This window comes from Xiphophorus hellerii, chromosome 2, assembly GCF_003331165.1.
Source record: "Xiphophorus hellerii strain 12219 chromosome 2, Xiphophorus_hellerii-4.1, whole genome shotgun sequence".
NCBI classification, from domain to species: Eukaryota; Metazoa; Chordata; class Actinopteri; order Cyprinodontiformes; family Poeciliidae; genus Xiphophorus; species Xiphophorus hellerii.
Window position 1 is genome coordinate 29,498,781 of NC_045673.1, and position 19,717 is coordinate 29,518,497.

The 19,717-nt window shown below is 40.7% G+C and overlaps 1 protein-coding gene across 1 annotated transcript in view; it reads right to left on the reverse strand.

Moving 5' to 3' along the window:
- Nucleotides 1–907: 907 nt before the first annotated feature.
- Nucleotides 908–19,717, reverse strand: part of lrrk2 (leucine-rich repeat kinase 2) — a 39,182-nt gene continuing 20,372 nt past the window's right edge. The window contains 30 exon segments of the mRNA XM_032546066.1: nt 908–1,498; nt 2,327–2,458; nt 2,593–2,661; nt 3,511–3,713; nt 3,780–3,892; nt 3,894–3,933; nt 4,267–4,457; nt 4,532–4,604; nt 5,684–5,877; nt 5,966–6,190; nt 7,320–7,420; nt 7,522–7,692; nt 7,775–7,935; nt 9,216–9,406; nt 9,581–9,693; nt 9,787–9,933; nt 10,127–10,318; nt 10,520–10,666; nt 11,268–11,422; nt 11,509–11,696; nt 12,796–12,884; nt 13,071–13,272; nt 14,336–14,554; nt 14,639–14,766; nt 15,917–16,119; nt 17,290–17,471; nt 17,557–17,743; nt 17,836–17,929; nt 18,774–18,922; nt 19,439–19,689. Coding sequence (XP_032401957.1) covers nt 1,434–1,498; nt 2,327–2,458; nt 2,593–2,661; nt 3,511–3,713; nt 3,780–3,892; nt 3,894–3,933; nt 4,267–4,457; nt 4,532–4,604; nt 5,684–5,877; nt 5,966–6,190; nt 7,320–7,420; nt 7,522–7,692; nt 7,775–7,935; nt 9,216–9,406; nt 9,581–9,693; nt 9,787–9,933; nt 10,127–10,318; nt 10,520–10,666; nt 11,268–11,422; nt 11,509–11,696; nt 12,796–12,884; nt 13,071–13,272; nt 14,336–14,554; nt 14,639–14,766; nt 15,917–16,119; nt 17,290–17,471; nt 17,557–17,743; nt 17,836–17,929; nt 18,774–18,922; nt 19,439–19,689 — 4,575 coding nt within the window. The 3' untranslated portion in view covers nt 908–1,433.

The following is a 19,717-nucleotide window of genomic DNA, read 5'->3' on the forward strand; positions in this document are numbered from 1 at the left end:
AACAGGTCTCTGAGTGGTCGAACAACAGAACGCCTTCTTTGCATATATTAAAGTGAGGAAACACCCACTCAGTATAAAGTTACATGTAGCGCTAAAATAGAGAGAGTTTTTTCCATTTTTTCTCCACGTGGGCGCCTTTGTCTGTCTTTGTGTTCGTTTGTCTTCCCTTGTGTGTCTTATTTTGTGATAAAATGTATATCTCTGTACCTCTGCAGCTTTGTTAACTGATACATGCGTGGCTTTGTATGAATTAAACTCTGTGATCTGTGACGTCAACACGCCTTGTTGTAGTTTCGCTTTACAGCTGCCCTGCTCCTCGCCGAGATGACCCGGCTTTGAAGGAAGATACGAGCCAAACGTTTTGTTCAAAGTTTTAATAAATATTTCTTCCTTTACACTATCTAACAACTGGAGGTTATCGCTAGCTAGCTATCTAACAACTAGAGGTCATTGCTAGCTATCTAACCACTAGAGGTCATCACTAGCTAGCTATCTAACAACTAGAGGTCATCGCTAGCTAGCTATCCAACAACTAGAGGTCATCGCTAGCTATCTAACAACTGGAGGTTATCGCTAGCAAGTTGACAGCTAGAGGTCATCGCTAGCTAGATAACTAGATAAATATAAATGAGAATAATACAACCCACCAAGTTGAAAAGCACCAGATGAAGATGATATATGCTTGATCCAGACTCTTGACTTCAGTGGTAATTAAAACACAGCAATTAAAAAATTATTCAGTTTAAGGCTTTTTACACATTTTACTTTGTGGACAGAACTGTACACATTGTAGCAATATACACAAAGTAGCAATAATTTTATTGTATATAGATATTATTGTTTACACGCAGAATAAAGAAATCAGACCAAATGCATGAACCTTAAGTGTAAAGGACGCAGACAATAAAACCGTAAACAAAATAACTTTTATTGGCGTCACAATGACTTCAGCTATAAGAATGTATGTAAAAAAAAAACAAAAAAAACCTCCACAATATGTGCAGAGCAGGCAGCATTAGAAGAACTAATTTTCCCATCTATGTTGAGTGGTTTACCATACTGATAAATATGCATTCACAGATACAAATAAATAATCAATGTGACACTTTTTTATGGCTTCGTGCTTTTTTTTCCCCCCCCCCCCCAGTTTCCACTTTACCCATAGCACACAGGGTGAAAATCCATATCTGTTTATTGGAAGCAAGATTTTTTTTTTTTTTTTTTTACATCTCCTCTGCTGTCAGACATGAAGCACACAAGTTAAACAAACAGTGTCCCTTTACAAAAATCTCCTGAAAATTAAAAGTCGGTCATTATCTGATGAAATATGCCAGGTTGTAAGAAAAGACAAAGATAAATCTATGATGCGATTCTTCGGGGATTCCAGTCTTTCCTTACTGAACATCAGAGTCCTGAAAAGTGCGGCTGGGTTGTCAGGCGCTGAGGTAAAACATCCTCTTCAGTGCAGCTGAAGAGTTCATCCCTTTGACTGACTCCTCTGTTTAAAACAAAACACTGAGGTGAGATTTTCAGTCACTATTGTTGCTGTTGCTACATGAACAACCAGAAGCAAACAAAACATTCACAATAACTGATTTTCTCTAGTAAGAAAGATACTTTTGGGTACTTTTACCTCCACAAACCGGAGGCAGCAATATCACGTTTTGGGCTTTTAATAATAACTTTACTTCAGCGGCGTCCTATCGTCTATGACGGAGTATTAGGGCCAGGCTAAGACCTGTTTTTCATTTCGAAATAAAAAAAGTCATACAACAATGAAAAAAAGTCCAAAAAAAGTCCAAACATAATGAGAATAAAGTTATAATTATACAAGGGTTATGTCATATTACTGGAATAAGGTCAGGATAAAATGAGAATTAAGTCATTATCAGGATAAAGTCATAAAACTAGAATACAGTCATAATACTATCAGAATGACGTCATAATATTAAAAGCATAAGGTTCTATATCAGGAGAATAAAGTAGATTATATGATAATTCTTCCAGGAAAAATTAATCAAGCACAAAATGTGAATTGTTGAGCATCTTGTGTTGCTTTAGTATTGTTTTTTGTTTGTTTGTTGTTTTTTTTTAGCTCAGGCGGCCTTTATTCAAGAGTAGCCAGACAGGAATGAAAGCTGGAGAAGACATGCAGTAAAGGTCAGCAGGCCAGGACACGAAGCGAGGACCGAGGCCGAGCTCCACGCCAGCGGCCCAGTATCGGTTTTTAGAAATAAGGATATACTTGATCTGAGCTCGAATTCACCAAATCTTCAGATGAAACATGTGCGACGCAGAGGTTAGAACAATGAGAGCCGACTAGGACCTGCTGCCCAGGCGTGGTGGAGCTGCTCCCTCATCCTGGCCGCGGCGCGCTCCCTCTTCTCACAGTGCTTCTTCAGGTCTTTGACCTCCTGAGGGAGCGTGCTGCTCCACGCCATCAGCACCGACTCCTCATCTGAGAGACGGCAAACAAACACGTGTCACTTTCTGCAGAGAGAGCCGCGCAGTGAGGCCACTGTTTTTTTATGTTGTTGTTTTTTTTTGTTTTTTTTTTACAGAGAAGCGGCGGGGCCAAACGAGGACGCTCACCGTCCCGGTTCCTGTCTCGTGGGAGCCTCCGGCCCAAAACCAGCACCGCGTTCTTCCAGTTCATCGACTCTGATTGTAGGAAAGAAAAAAAAAAAGAAAAAGGAAAAGAAACATTTGTGCAAACACCGTTACACACGGACAAAACTCCCAGCTTGTGGCTCGTCTGCACGCAAACACTCAGAGAGACAGTGAATCTAAAAGCCAAACAAAATGCCAGCTGCTTAGTACTTTGTTTTTTTTTCACCATTTTGTTCTCACACTCTCCTTGCTGCACAGCAGATAGGAGCTGCTCTTAATCTGAGGCGGTGGTCAGTTAACCTTCAGGCTGTGGAACACGACGCCTCAGGAAACATCTATGTTCTTGTTGGAAGTTTGAAAAGCAGAACTTAGCAAACTTCCTACGTAATCTTAAACTATGTCATGTTTTATTTCAGTATATTTCAGACGAAGGTCTAAAGTTGCTTCATCTTCCAAATAGAAGATAATAGAATACACATTGTTCCCAAAGAATAAACCTACACTGCAAAAACACAAAATCTTAAAGTTTTGTTTTTTTTGGTCTAGTTTTTAGTAATATTATCTCAGTACACTTGAATTAAGAAAAAACTAACTCAAAAGTAACTTTTCAGCAAGGTATAGGACCTTGTATGAAGTAAATAATTATGTAATATTGATCCTAAAGTACCAGTTTTTTCCATGTTACAAGTGAAATAATCTACTTGTATTTTTTTAATCAATATTAAGGAATTATTTACTTAAAACAAGCTCCCATGTCTTGCTGAAAAGTTGCTTCTGAGTTAGTTTTGTCTTATTTCAAGTGTACCAAGACATTTGCACAAGAAACTAGACCAAAAATTCTTGGTAAGATTTTGTGTTTTTGCAGTGCGTGCAGTGAAATGTAAAACGTTGATGACCCACGTATGACTGCAGGGACGATGGCACGGATGGAGCCGCACGATGGTGCCACCACCTGCAGAGCCTGGTGCTTGGAGAGCTCCAGCAGGAGCAGGTAGCCCCCTCTAGTGCCGATCCAGAGCGCTGCGGTGTTCTGCATCATCAGGGTCTTCACCGTGGCCCAGGAGGGCGACGCCTCGGAGAGCGGCTCCACCCCGCCGCCCCGCCTGTGAGGGACGGCCCGGTTACTGCCTGACTCACAACGGATTCAGTCAAAGTGCAATGGAGCGTACCTGATGATCTGCGCGCAGTCGATGCAGTCCACCATCCTCTCGCTCTTCTTGTCCCACACCTCCACGGTCGGAGTGCTGGCTTTGCTGAGATACACGTGTCTGTCCACCACCATGCAGGGAGACGCACGCCTCGCTGCTCTGACCCCGCTGCTGCCTGGAGGAGGGCGGGGTACACGCAACACCACTGTTACTCCAACTGACATGAGTGTGAATATCTGTTAAAACCCTTTAAATTGACACTGAGCTCGTTATGATGACAAATTTTTCTGGACGATAAATCGTCCCAGAAGTTATTGTGATAAACGATAATATTGTTGTTTTAAGACCGTTTTCAAGTTATATAAAGGTAGTGGTGTAACGATGCAAGAACACATTCTCAAAGATCGATAAACTTCATTCTAAAGAACATTAACACTGCAACTGGAACACATTTTAAAGATCCAAAATAAATAAACAAAATATCGTTTGGTCCAGACATGAGACTCACCGGAAGATGAGGTTTGGTTTCGTGTCGATGAACTTGCAGACGTCGTAGTCGGCTGAGAAGCAGAGGATCTTGGTCCCACAGCCGGCCCAGACCGTCCTGCTGTCCAGCGAGTGGGTCGACTGGCCCAAACACATGAGCGGAGTGCTGCCGTTTCCCACGGTGACGCTTTTCACTGGCTGGCCATTCTCCCGCTGGAAGGAGGAGAGCAGACAGCTGTGATCACCGTACAACACACTGGACCCGACGGTTCTGAGTGAATGGTTACCATGAGCACGGACTCCTCATAAACACTCAGAACTCCATCTGCGGTGCCGACCAGCAAGTAATTCGTCCTTTGGCTGCAAAGGAATCAAAAATGAAAAGTAGAAAGCATCATTCCCACACCAATAATATCATTTTCAACATATTTGCCTATTTCTAATATACATGTATATATTCTGAATAATCAGGTTTGAGATTGATGAGCTAATTATATTGCTGCTTTGAAAATTTTTATCAATGAATAATTTTCTTTTTCTCATGATAACTCATTTGACGATCAGTATGAACGTTTTGGTATTTTGGAAAAAGCTGCAACGTTTCAGTTCTGAGTCGACACATTCATTATTGTGTCATTGTATAAGATGAATATAAGATGAGTTTTTAAGTCAAAATGCTTTCTGGAGCACACAAACATACACACCCATCCTTGTATTCCTACCCAAATGAGACCTTTGTGTTGACTTCCTTTCATTTTAGCAATGGCTTTAGTCCTAACAAAAACATTCTTCTAACACTCTCCATTAGTAATATATTTCTAACTCTACCCAAAACTTATTTCACACTCTGAACCTAACTAAAAGTGAATGCCAGAAAAATGTCCACAATGGGTTAAAATTATCCTTGTATAATTAATGCAATTATAAAAGTATAATTATAAATTGTTCAAGAAATAATTAATGAAAATTGGCAAAATGGTTATAACAGTCGCGTGTAATAGATACTAGTACACACACGCCCATGCCCACCCACACACCCTCACACACTCCCACACAAGCATAGTATGTCTATCTTCACAAGGACTTTGCATTGACTTCCATTAATTTTTCAGTCATTTCTATAGTCTAAACCCAATCCCAAATCTAATCCTTAGCAGTACATACCTAACCAATTCACACCTTAGTCCTAAACCTAAGCCATAAACCAAAAACAGAACTTCTTCTTATGGGGTCCATAAGGAGCAGACAGTCCCACACAACATGGTATGCGTTAGAGAAATTAGCCTACAATGTATCAAATGACCACACACACACACACACACACACACCCACACACACACACACACCCACACACACACACAGTGTGCTCTAGAATTGTCTAGAGCACAGACAATGATTTCCACTACAGTATCAGCTTCAGTGGTTCTGTAAGGACTTACGTGCGCCGAGGATGTACATGGAAGTACAGCGAGGTGACGGCATCTGTGACACTCTGCAGGTGGTGATAAGTGGACACGTCCTGGGTGCTGATGACCAGTAAGGAGCCAGACTGCATGCCTGCCACCAGCCAATCAAATTCCTCATTTGGGATCTGAACCGTTACGAGGCAAAGGACGGGGCTGGTATCGACCTCCTGTTCACAAGGACAGGAAAGAGTTAAAATACTTTAGCTTAAAAGAAGTCAAACATGAGGCATCAAGTTTTGGGACCTGTATTCGTACCTGTGTGGTGACCACATTGGTGTGCAGGTCCACGGCTGTGATGTAGCCCTTCCTCTTGGAGCTGCTGCCCCCACCGAGCCAGGCTGTGTGGCTTGATGTCTTCTGGTCGCCGCCGGTGGCAGCGCCGCCGCTGCTCATTGTGATGCACTGAGCAGTAAACATGCCGGAAAGCTTCACTTCACTTATTAAGCTCAGCATTTCCCCTGAATTCAGCCGGTCAAACACCTGGACACATCACAAATGCAAGATGAAGAAATAAAGACGGTAAAAAAGGGTTTGATCTATATAATTGTTTCCTTGTGCTTGGGATTCAAAAACCTAGCTGGTACAGACAGATCCTTAAAAAAAATCAAAATTAATATAGCTAAAATTAAGGCCTTAAAATGTCTTATATTCATTTACAAAATAACTGGACCCTAAATACGTTAATGATTTGTCTTGCATTTTGATAGTTTGCTCATTTTTCTTGCAGGACTCTGTCAGGGAAAAGTTTAAGTCAGCTGCAAACATCTTCATTGCATCCTGTGACTTGAGGCAGTTGGAGCTGCAGCTAACTACCTGCTAACATCCCCCTGCTAGTTAACTAGCTAGCTTTTTTGTGCCTACCATGGATAAATTAGCGGGACGATGTTTGTCTTCGCCTCATTTCTGTTGCTAACCTATACAAATGCTACATACATCCTGTGCAAAAAAGCTTGGCAATATGAGGGTCCAGTGTGAAATCCACAAAGCTGTTGTCCAGAGCCAAAAACAGACCCCAGAAATGTAAGTTTTTCTCCCCTGGTCTGGCTGAAGCTTCCCAGAAAACTGCATGGGGATCACTAACCGTAGCACTGATTTAAGAGGAGCAAGTGGTGCAACACTGAAGCTAGAGGTTTAGTGGATTTTAAACAAGGTGGTCAAACACCAGTATTATTTTTATTTCAACAAAGTTGTCACCATGGAGGGAATTACAACTGAGAAGGACGAGAAAAGGAAAAGCATAGAGCATGGAACAAAAAGAGAATAGAGAAAGAAGAATAAAAAGAACTGTAATTAATGTCTTCAACTTAAGTATGAATATGACAATATCTATAGGTCTCACATTTATTCCTCAATAGTTTCCCATTTACATATACATATAGAATTAAAATATGAAATTTCCTTTTGTACATTTCTGTCATGATACAGGTCTTAAATTTAATTCCCAATGTTCTTAAAGGCCTTAAAAAGTCTTAAATTTGAGTTCGTGAAACCTGCAAAAACCCTGTAGACTCCATGAGGATCTGAATCAACCTGCATCCTGGTTCTACTATAGATTAGTTTTACTCTCAAGGACAACTGAAGAACAGAGAACAGCTGTTCAACACCTCACCTGAGCAGAGGTGGGTCGATCCTGTGGGCTTTCCTTCAGACAGTCCATCATCAGAGCCTGGAAGCTGAGCCAAGGTGAGCAGCCATAGTGTTTTACTGGGTCTGTATAAAAATAAATAAATAAATAAATACAAAAAAGGTCATTTTTAAAATTCTTTTTCGTAAAAATCAGAGGTGAACCCAGAGTCAGACTTTTTCTTCACCTGGCAGCTTTCCCTGCACCGCCACTTCATCAAACTCGCTGGGGAACTTCATGCCTTCTGAAATGCGCTCGCCTCTTGTCAGTAAGTCGTACAGCAGCAGGCCGAACGAGAACATGTCCGCCTGCTGGTTGTAGATCACGTTCCCCCGGGCGACCTCGGGCGCTCGGAAACCTGCCAGACGGAGGAGGAGACCCGTCAGAACTCTTGTTTCCCGTCAGCCGGAATCGGCCAAAGAGAAGAAACTCTGACTGACCTGGAGTCCCCTCGGAGCTCCTCACGCCCATGCTACAGCAATACTGAGCGATCCCGTAGTCGGTGATTTTGGCGATGATCTCCGAGTCGCTCTTCAGGTTGAAGAGGAGCACGTTGTGGGGCTTCAGGTCCCGATAGATGATCATGGCGGTATGGAGGTACCTAATCATAAAGATCAATCACTGACTGAATGGATATTGCGTCTAGTCATTCTACGTCAAAGGTTTGTTCATGTGGAACCAAGACAGCAAAAACCAAATTTGTACTATGAATCTACCTTCTTAAAATAAGCAAAATTACAAAAGATGTGATTTCCAGGGGATAAAAAAGGATCAAATTAAACCTATAGACTTGCATTAAACCTTTACCTATTTAAGTCAAGTTTATTTGTATAGCACATTTCAGCATCAAGGCAGTCCAAGGTGCTTTACACCAAGCAGACATAATTCTGTCTCCAATTATGAAAGATTGGAAACCAGAAGACTGGTTGACAACCTGTCTTCTGGTTGTCAACCAGAAGACTTGAGTGGTCCAGAAGATCATTTAGTGTGTTTGTGTTTGACCGGCCAACCTCCCCTTTTTATTATTGACTTGATATAGAAAATCATACAGACTACAGAGTGTTTAAATCTAGTACTGAGGAAGAACAGATACAGATTCCTCAGGCAGTAGCAAGGGGTTTCCTTTGATCTCAAATGGTTAAAGCACATACATCAAAGTACAGATGATGCAACACTACGGTAATCATGTTTCCATTTGTTGGAAGCTTCAGATTTGAGATTTGTCTGTATTTTCTGCACACAGAGAATAGGCAGGACGAAATGAAGCACATTTTGTGAAAAATCAAGTTTTACCATGCCTAGAAACTGTCTGTGTCTTTCCTGTTGTGTTTATTGTGATATAAAGGTGTAAAATTTGAGTTGCTTCTGAATAGAGAAAGAGTTACTTTTTCCAGTGATGTCATTGTTTCCTTTTTCCTTTTCCATTAATTAATAATCACATGATCTGGGGCTGAAAGTTAAATACGTTCCGATCCTTTTCAATCAAAGAGTTCCCAAAAGTTGTAAAGTAATGATTTACTGAATGGGAAAGAAACACCTAAAAATGCAGGACATATTAGGACAGAGGTTCATTTTTAGACTTTAGTCAAGGTACGTGAGATAAGTGGATAAGATCGGCTTCACACGAATTAAATTTAAATTTAAGCTCCTAAAATTAAGGAAATGTGGCTGACTTATCGACTGGTTGATTTATCAGTGTACCCTAAAATTAACCAAATCAAACAAATTTACATGTTAGATATTATACAACGTCCTGATTTTTGGAAACTGGACATCTTCACTTCCACTTTTACTCTGTAATTTTTTTATCTGATTAGGTTAACTTCAAACACAGACTGCAGAAGCTGCTCCTCATATTCCAATTTTTTTCTAACTCTGTACCTGAGGCCATCAGCCACATGCAGGGCGATCCTGTGCTGCAGCTTCTGGTTCAGGCTGCCATTCTCGTGGTTAAAGAGGGAGTCCAGAGAGCCTCTGTGAGCGAGCTCCATCACCAGGACCGGAGGAGCGGAGCCGGCAGCCAGCAGGCTCACCAGGCTGGGGTGTCGGAGACGACCCAGGACTACCAGTTCCTGGAAAAAAAACAGCAAATGGGTTTTATCTGTGAAAGAAAATGTTTTTTTTTTTCTACTTTTATGAAACAGTTTTTATAACAGAAAAATAAAAACAGCCAATCATTGACTTCTACAAATGTCTAAAATCCAACAATAATGTCCATTGCTGTGGCAGAACCCTTCCAGCAGTACCTGTCTGAGGAGTCTGTGGACGTAAAGATCAGAAGCATGCTTGTTGAAAACCTTCACGGCAACTTCTTCGGTTTTATAAATTCCTCGATAAACTGTTCCAAAACCTCCGTCCCCTTTAAAATATAAGATTTACAAATATTAAATTGTTATAGGACAAACAATTTCAGGAGACTTATTTTATAATAAAAAAAAAAAAAAAGCTGTACCTAGTCTGTGTTCTTTGGAGAGGTCTACTTCCAATTCCTCCCCATCCAGTGAAATTCCTGCAGGCTGGTCACTCAGCACCAGGTCTGGGGCGATCTGAGAAATCAGAAGCTTGCAGCGCGGATTCTCTGGGTTCACCATCAAGAAATCTAGGATCAACACGGTCATTAGGTCTGTTTTTAGTTTGAGTAATGCTGGGACTATGAACTGGGAGTTTTACAATCATTTTTAGGAAGTCAACACATATTTGGCAACCAAATATCATCAGAAGAGAAAACCAAAAAGAAGACGATGTCATCGGCATACATGCTGAGTTTACCATTGGGAATTAAAGGGGTGTACCTTCATCAAAATGGTTACAAAGGTCTTCTAGCAGAATCTTGCTCCACTCCTGGCCATCTTCAAAACTGTACAGAGCCCACTTCTTTAGCAAAGCTTCTCCATTGCCATGCATGTCGGTGTTGAGCAGGCCAGAAAACCATTCCTCCAGTACGGAGTCAACGTGGTCCACCACTTGGCCCAGTAACACTCGGCCTGGACAAAAGGAGAAAATGGGGGAAACAGGAAGCAATGCTGTCAGGGATGGAATTATGTGGCTTATCTTTAGAGACAGTCCAGCAAAATAAAAAGTAAGAGGCATCAAATGGAATAAATTGCTGATGCAAATAACCATCTGGAATTACAATTCTTTTATCATGTTTCAGACCATACAGTATCCTTTGCACCCTATGGTACCTTTTTGAGATGAGGGAACGGTTATCCTCACAAAGCTGGAGGGACTCTGCTCCTCTGAAGTAGCCTCCATCAGACAGTACGCGTCATGGGACCAGTTCAGGTAAATACCTCGCCTCCAGTAAATAAGGTTGGGTCGAAGCACCTTTTCTGGAGAGACAAAAAAAGTGACAAAGTTAATAGCCACTGTCTTTCTTTCCTGGAAATCTTAAGATGCTGTCGCTGATTCCCAACATTTGACATCTGTTAAGTGGGTCTACACTAAAGGAATGCTAAAAGAATTGAAGAGGAGTTTGAGGAACATCAGAACCTGTATTTGTGTCACTTCTGTCATTAAAGGCGTGTGTTAACTGGAATCTGTAGTATGGCATTCACAGTGTTCTGCTGTGTCATTCCCAGGTATGTTACTATTTTTAATGTTCTTCTGTCAGTTTACTTTATTCTTTTATTTTAAAAGGTCAACTGACCATCCAGAAACTAAATGTTACTGTTCACGCAGTGCCCTCAAGTGCTCAGATCAATATTAGATTATTTTTTACTCTCAGTTTCAAGCATCCAACATCCAAAGGTGAGTAAAGCATCTGTACAGTATAGCATCAAACAGTGGCAACCAGGCTAACCATATGTGATGATCAAATTGTGTGTGCTACAACATCAAATGTGTATTACAAAGATGGGGGATCATTATGTTCCAACATTAAGATAAAATGCAGTGAGCAGAACTGATGCTAGCAGCCATTGTTGGATTTACCTCTTCCACAGAGCAAATATGAGGAGACCTCTAACAGGCGACTGATCTGCCTAGACCAGAAGTCCATGGGGAAGTAGGGCATCTCATACAGACGCACAATCATCTCAGAGTTTTCACAGTGAGGTAGTTCTATAACTGGTCTGTGTTTGGACAAACTGTTTAAAACAGAATGAATCAGAGAATATCACAAACTTGGCAGCGCTACATGGATGTATCTCCAAATGAAGAAATCTTAACGTACCTGCTGGGTACCAGTAGCTGGTCCTCACCAAAGGAAAGGGCAATCTGAAACTTCTCCAAAAGTTTGAAGAACTGGAGCATGTGGCTCTTGGGGAAACATTTGGTCTCCAACAGAAACCTTTCCACAACAGAACGCTGGACCACTCCCTTTGGTTGCTCCAAGAGGCCACAGCTCTTCAAGGTCAGTTTCTGCACAGAGGACAGACACTGGCATGTGTCCCACAGTTTTCACATACATTGCTAAGAGTGTTTAGATACGACTTAAGCACAAACTCAAAGATTTTATTAAGTAGGACACAGATTTTCAGCCAGAGGAGAGGGACTGACTATGAAAATGTCAATGAAGCTGAAGACTTTAAGTCCAATTTATTTTTCTCATTGTTGAATGAACTGAGCTCTAAGGAAAAGCAATTACAATTGCTTTGTTTGCATATAAACACTGAATGGTAAAATATAACTTTCCTGAAAATAGAACTATGGTGAAGTAATTCATGTATAAAAATAAATAGAAAAGGCCCAAGTTTTGAATTCTGCAGAACACCAATTCCACTGGTAGGCACTCGTCTGCTAATCCACTAATAGCAGAACTAATTTTAAGTTTAGCGCTTTAGCATTTTTTGCAAACTTTGATAATGTTTAGCACACTTAGCTTCCCCTAAATGAATTTTTCTGCTAAATGCCATGTTGACATAGTGCTTTAGTGCTAACAGAACTAATGTTTATGATTAGTGCTTTAGGGCTAGTGCAACAAACACACCACACTCATTATTGGGAGGGACCATAAACAGGAAAATTTCTTAAGACCAATTTTGGGGGGGGGGGTCAGCAAAGTTACAGTGAAATGTAACGTAAAATGTGGTTCGGGATTTACGCCTATGGGGCTAACGCAACAAAATCTGTTAGATTTGGACCCGCCACTGCCCACATCTAAAAGGTTGATAACAAAGCCACAAAATATATCAAAATTTGCCATTGCAATATCAATACAATATCAGTATTTCAATTACAAAGAAATGCTTGGATGCAATATCTTTGAGTTCCCTGAATTCACTTTGTATGCCATTATATTTGGTCTGTTGTATGCAGTTGATGCTCACATTTGATTTAGATTTTATGTCACATAGAAGTGACTGTACTGATTTAAAATAATAATACTGAGTAAAATATAAATTAATTATAATCTATATATACCTTCTAAAACATAATACTGTGTGGCCCCTGTTGATAAAGGATGATTTCAGTGTCATAATGTACAGAGGGGGAAAAATTATGTACTTCAAATGCTTACCTGAGACAGAATGTTACACAACCACTGTGGGTCGATAAAGTAAAGTTCTTGAAGTTGGAGAGCAGGGTCGCCAAAGTGTAATAAAATTCCTTAAATGAAAATAAATTACAAGCTGTTAGAGGGAGGGCCTATATTTCATTAAAGCACAAAATATTGCTGCACAAAAACCAATTTTACCTCAACAAGAACACAGGATTTAAACAGATTTTAGGCATTGTCATTATATGTTGGAAGCTAGTGTTAAAGTCAGAAATAAAGTCCAGTTCTTAACTGACCCACTTCGCTGAGGAAATGGATGGCGTGGGGGAGTTCGGCTTCCTCCAGCTGCAGCTGACTCTCCTGGATAAGCTGCAGAAGCTTGTCGTACCTGAGGATGGGAAACTCTGGCGGGACTCTGCTCCTCTCTTGGAGAATTCTGCGCTCCAGCTCCACGTAGCAGTCTGGCACCAGCTGACCCATAACCTGCTGGCCTTGGATCTGGACAAACAAATGAGGTGTGTGTCAAAGGGGCCGTATTATGTGTTTTCCAGGTATATATTGCCTCCAGGTGTTATATATATATATATATATAATGATTAAATTTATTTAAATATACAGTACAGACCAAAAGTTTGGACACACCTTCTAATTCAATGGGTTTTCTTTATTTTCATGACTATTTATAAGGCAAGAAATCCCACTTATTAACCTGACAGGGCACACCTATGAAGTGAAAACCATTTCAGGTGACTACCTCTTGAAGCTCATCAAGAAAATGCAGAGTGTGTGCAAAGCAGTGATCACAGCAAAAGGTTGCTACTTTGAAGAAACTAGAATATAAGGGGCTATTTTCAGTTGTTTTACACTTTTTTGTTTAGTGCATATTTCCACATGTGTTATTCATAGTTTTGATGCCTTCAGTGTGAATCTACAATGTCAATAGTCATGAAAATAAAGGAAACTCATTGAATTAAAAGGTGTGTCCAAACTTTTGGTCTGTACTGTATGTCTTCTTCTTAGCCCAGACTTTGTCAGTCTGTGAGGCGAAAGCTTGGAAACTGCAACTAGAGGAGGAGCTTTGTCCTGAAGGCGGGGCTAGGTCCATCCAGGTGTTTTGTACAGCTGAATGGTTGCCATGGGAGATTAAAGGAGTTTTCAAACAAGCATGAAAGAATCGACGCAACACTCTAGATATGTTTTTGATGAGGGAACTAACATTATAAAACTATTAAAATTGCTATATGGGGTGCTGAGGTGGCATAGGGTTAAAGCAAAAACCATGTATTGAGGCTTTAGTCCTCAACCTGAACGTCACAGGTTCGAATCCCGACCTGGTGACCTTCGCCGCATGTCTTCGCCCTCTCTCATTAACCACTTTCCTGTCTGAGCTCTCAAATAAAGGCCACTAGAGTCAATACAACTTTTGAAAAATGCGCTATACAAGTGTGATATAATTTAATTTCATATTACATGATGTACAGCTCAAAAAAGTTGATTTTTCTTAACAATGTAAGTAGTGGGGTGGCTGGTCAGACGCTGGTCAGGTTTCTTTGCAGTTTACCTTGAAGTTGGTGACCTCTCTGATGACCGCCCTGCGGAGTTTGGCGATGGAGTCCGGATCCTCGCAGAGCGAGACCATGTGACAGTCTCTGATGGCCGGGAAGCCCTGATGGTTCAGCAGCTCCTCTCTGATTTTACTCAGGCACGACTGGATCTGCAGCTCCTCGCTCACATCGGTGTGGGTTCCAACAAGGATGACTGGAGACAGCGGAGCCACTGCCTGAGGAAAAAAAACAAAACAAATGGATGTGTGGGGGAAAATGTGATAAAATTAAATGTATTGTGTGTTTAGTGTGTGGCTCACTTTAATGTTGAAGAGCCAGGGCTTAAGAGCGTCCACCTGACTGGGTCCCTTACTGAGGTCGTAGACGACCAGATAGAGCGCTCTGGATGTGAGGAAGAGAGGGTGAGAGCCAGTGAGCTCCTCTCCACCTGTGGAGCAAACAAGATTAGAACTGATGTGCTTCTAAACTCCTTTTACTTGTGGTAAAATGGCTAGTTTTTTGTGAAATGAAAACATGAAACCATGAATAAACATTTTAATGTGGCTAAAAAAGGGTGTAATAGCCTGCTTGCATAAATGTGCACACCCTTACACTAATATATTTTAAAGGACATTGATTCAGTTTAAGCATTCTGTCTTCCTTGGTAAGAGTCACCTTCCCACATTTTTACTTGGGAATATTGTCCATTCTGTTTTGCAGAGGTGAAATTATTCCATTCTTGACTTTGAGTGAGTTCTCAGGGCTCCATGTGATGGTAAAGAAAAACAACTAAAACTCTGTTTAACCTGAAAGTGCAGATTTGAGGTCAAAACTGACTTTCTTGTGAAACTTTTCATGATTTCATTCACCTTAACAAAAAAACTCAATTCCATCTGATGTCAAAGCAATCCCACGCCTTGATGGCTCCATAACACCAACATGTTTTTTTTCTTTCTTTGTTTTAGGCTTTTTGTGCAGCCAAAAAATATTAGTTTGCTTTCATTAGACCAAAAGATGTTTTCTCAAGTTTTTCCTATACCACAGGCTTTTTAAGGAAGAAAAGGATTCTGTCTTTGACTCTTCTTCTTAGCCCAGAAGAAGAAGAGTCTTCTCTTCTTCTGAAGACAGAGACAATCTCTTGGCTTCTTGAAAAGACAAGATTGTCTCTGTCTTCAAGACAATCTCTTGTCTTGAAAAGAAGGACAAGAGACTGTTGTCACAAAGAAAGAGTACAAAAACACCAGAAGTTTCTTCAGTGTTCCTGTTATATCTTAATATGTAATTTTTTGTAACTTCTCTGCAAACTATGGTGTCAGCTGGATGATGCAAATGAGCAGATGTCACAAAAATCCTTCCAGGACAGCTGAGCTGTACTTTAAGTTAGGTTCATTCTAAGTTTTATGTTATATTCCCAAGAAAACTAACTGTTTCACTCGATTTTTGATCCATTTTAGAAAACATACGAGTAAGCACACTTATTGAATTCAGGCTACTGCACTTTTATATGTTTTGTCCCATCCAACATGTTAGACAAGCAGCACTTCCACCGTTTTTTGCCCACACATATTTCTTGAGTCACGTTTGCGATGTGAGCCAACCTGAGAAGTCCCAGACGTTCAGCAACATTTTCTTGACGGTCCAGTCGAAAACGTCCACAGCGCTCTGCTTTGAGTTCAGCTGGGACCGCTTCATCTTCATCAGCTGCCTGACAAGGCTGCTCTTCCCGCAGCTGGTGGTCCCCACCACGATGAGCTTCATGCGGTGGTACGGCACGGCCTTCTTCAGGCGGTGCTGCAGGAACCTGGGAAACGGGACAGACTACTTGATTTTCTGAGAGTGACTAAATACACAACAAGAAAACAAGCTGTAAATATTTTTGTACACTTCAAATAAGACAAAACTAACTTACAATTAACTTTTCAGCACAACGGCTTGTTTTAAAGAGGCAATATTATGTGAAATCAATGTTTTTGAGCTGTACATCATGTTATAAAGTTAGTCCCTCTTCGAAGCAAACATGGAGTTCGCCCCGCCTCCTTGGAGCTGCAGTTTCCAAGCTTCTGCCTCACAGAGCTGCCCTCTACAACTCAGCTTCTTCAGATTAGCCACCAGCAATTGGCAAACACCTGATGGAACTGCACAGCTGCTTATTATACAAGCTACTTCTCAGTGTTATGCTGGTAAAAACATTGTTAAAGGGTTAATAGAAGAGCCATGTTGTGGTGACTTCCTGAAAGCAGAGCTTCAGAAAAAGCAAGTGTTTTTAAAAAAGACAGATTTTCAATTTCAAGGCGTTAAATTACAAAGTCAAATTTCTTTAAAGTCATATTTGCTATAGCCTTTTTAAAAACTGAAAGTAACATAGTCATTTGACTGTGCTATAAAAGAGCTCTATGTGCCTGGAAAACATAATAGAGCCTCTTTAAGTCAATAGTTCAGTAATATTGATGAAAAGTACTACCGGTAGTTGTAAGTGAAATAATCTACCAGTGGAACTTGGCTTCTAATATGAGAAAAATACCTTGTTCCACTAGCAGATTAATTCATTTATAACTAGTACGTCTCATCAGTATTAAGGAATTATTTTCTTAAAACAAGTTCCTATATCTTACTGAAAATGTACTTGTATGTTAGTTTAGTCTTATTTCAAGTGTACTCAGATACTTGCACTAAAAACTAGACCAAAAACTCCTTGTAAGATTTTGTGCTTTTGCAGTAAAGGCAGCGGTGCCCAAAGTCGGTCCTCAAGGGCCAGCATCATCCTCCATGTTTTAGTTCTCTCCCTGGAGGCAGTAACAACCTACTCAGCATGTTGATGCTCTTCTTAGGACTTCTAATGAGCCATCAATTGATCCAGGTGTGCTAAACCAGGGAGAGAACTAAAACATGCAGGATGCCGGCCCTCGAGGACCGACTTTGGACACAACTGGTGTAAGTGAAGTTTATATTTAGAAAAAAGAACGCTGCTGACCTGACTATGTCTTTGGTCTTGTTGCCAATAAGTTTCAGATCCAGGTCCAGTCGAAGGCCGTCCAGAGGCAGGTCCCACAGTCTGCCCAGCTTTCCCATTTCATCCGGGAACGACCGCAGTCTGGCGTTCCGACTCACATCCAGAGAGTTCAGGCCTTCCAATATGCCGATCTGCGGCGGGATCTGCAAGGAAACGACACCAAGTGTTTAAACGACGTTCTCCTGTTCTGGAATCTGCCACAAACATTCTTCATTTCTGCAGCTTCACCTCTTTAAGCTTGTTGTCACTCAGATGGAGCTTCTCCAGTCTGGCCCATCTGAAGATCGGTCCACTCAGATCCAAACCTTTGATGTCGTTCTGACTGAACATCAGCTCCCGGATGTTGTGGGACACCCAGCAGCCCGGACCAGGTAGAACGTCGATGGTGTTGGTCCTCATGTCCACTGAACGTAAGCTGGACAGAGAGAAAAAGGCCTTACGTATTGCACAATCCTCTCATCTGACTATGAGACATGAAAAGATGTCGTTTTATTTTCCAGGGCATACTTTGGTAGATTCAGTATGGCCTCGGGAACGTGAGTGAACTTGTTGTTAGCCAATTTCAACGTTGTGACCTTGGCTGGCAGCTGGGAAAGGGAACCTGGACAGGCATAGGTAACATCTTCTGATTTATTTATATCGAATAATATGAATGTAAAGTGAATACAACTGAATAACAAAACACAAAAAATATCTTCACTTGTCAGAAAATGTCTGGAATAAAGTCTGACATCTGTGTTGAGGCTGTGATTATCGACTTAAAAAGATTCTTCAAGTCAGACGTTTACATTCATGCTCTCATTTTGAAATGAGTGAAGACTTTTAACGCAGCAATTCCGTTTCCTCTCCTCTCTATTTTTCCAAATAACTATTTCAAGCAAGAAACATACGAGGGCAAAAACACAGACAGTAGAGAACAATATTTAAACAAATAAATAGAACATGCAAATTATGATATTAAAATTAAATTGGTGCTCAAGGGTTGTAGCCTTTCAAGGGCATATAAAATTTGAATTCAAGTTAGCGTTTTAGTTTTAGCTTCTACTAAATAGCTTGTTGGTGTATTGCTTTAAGCGTTAGCGAAACTAATGTTTATGATTAGTGCTTTGGGGTTAGCGCAATTAACATTTTAGCTTATTGCCAACCATCTAGTTCCTCACTTTAAAGGTGTGCCTACTTGGAAAGGTTTCCTGTAGAACTTCATCTGAATTTCTACAGAAATACAGATTTCTACAGATCACATTCCTGCTTAAATAGCTAACTGAATAAAACATACTGATGACATAAGCATCTGCAAAGGTCTTCACCGTACTCTTGATTGTTGATTGCACCTTCCACCTTCACATAATTTTTGCTTAAATCAGTTCAGTGTCTGTCTATGTTATCAAAAAGTATCAGTCATTCTTGACAGTGCAAAAAAATATCCATCTCACATTGGTACTTACATATTTTGTTGTTTGAAGCATTCAAAGTTTCCAGTTTAGGGCAGGTGGTCAGAAAGTCAGGAGAAATATTCTCCACATTATTCTTGCTCACATCCAGCAGCTTGACTTCCGGGAGATAGAGAGCCGAGCACAGCTCAGTTAAACCGTTACTGGAAAGCGAAAGAAAAGAAAAGCATGTTTCCAGGCAGCAATTTTTCATATAATCACCTTCCTAAAATAACAGCCAAAAGTGTGTGTGTGTATGTTTTTTTCTGGTCCACAATAACTGTGCTTTAGTTATTTTTTGTCAAAAGTGCAAAAGGAAATGTTTGATAAAATATCACCATCATCAACTTTATTTGTAGTGCATTTTAACACCGCTACAGCTGAAACAAAGTGCTGAACATCAGTCACAAGTAAGATAAAATAAATCATAAAAACAAACTGACTAAATTAATTGAAAACTGTGTTAAAACGTTAAAACAAAAAGAGTTAAAACGATACAATCAATACCAGATATGGAAAACATTTTAGGATAAAACCCTTTTGTCCTTTTGAATTTAAAATTTAAAACTCCATAAAGTCATGGTAAAAAGAAATCTGACTCCACCTTACTAAACGTTTGAAATATAATAAGTATTTTGGTTTTGAACTGTATAAAATGGCCGGTTGGCCAGACAGCGTACCCGTCCATAAACAGCTCCTCCAGCTTTCCCATGGTCCGGCCCAGCTCATAGGGGAATGTGGTGATTTTATTGAATGACAGATTGAGCTGCCTCAGTGAGGGGCAGGTGACAGCGGGGTCGAAGGTCAGCACGGGGCCAATGCAGTTACGGGAGACGTTGAGCGTGCTCAGTGAGGGCAGAGCCAGCAGGTCGTCTGGCAACGACCGAAGCTGGTTACCCTGCAGGTCCAGACGGGTCAGACTCTTCAAACTCTGCACCAAAACAAAAACCAAAACAAGA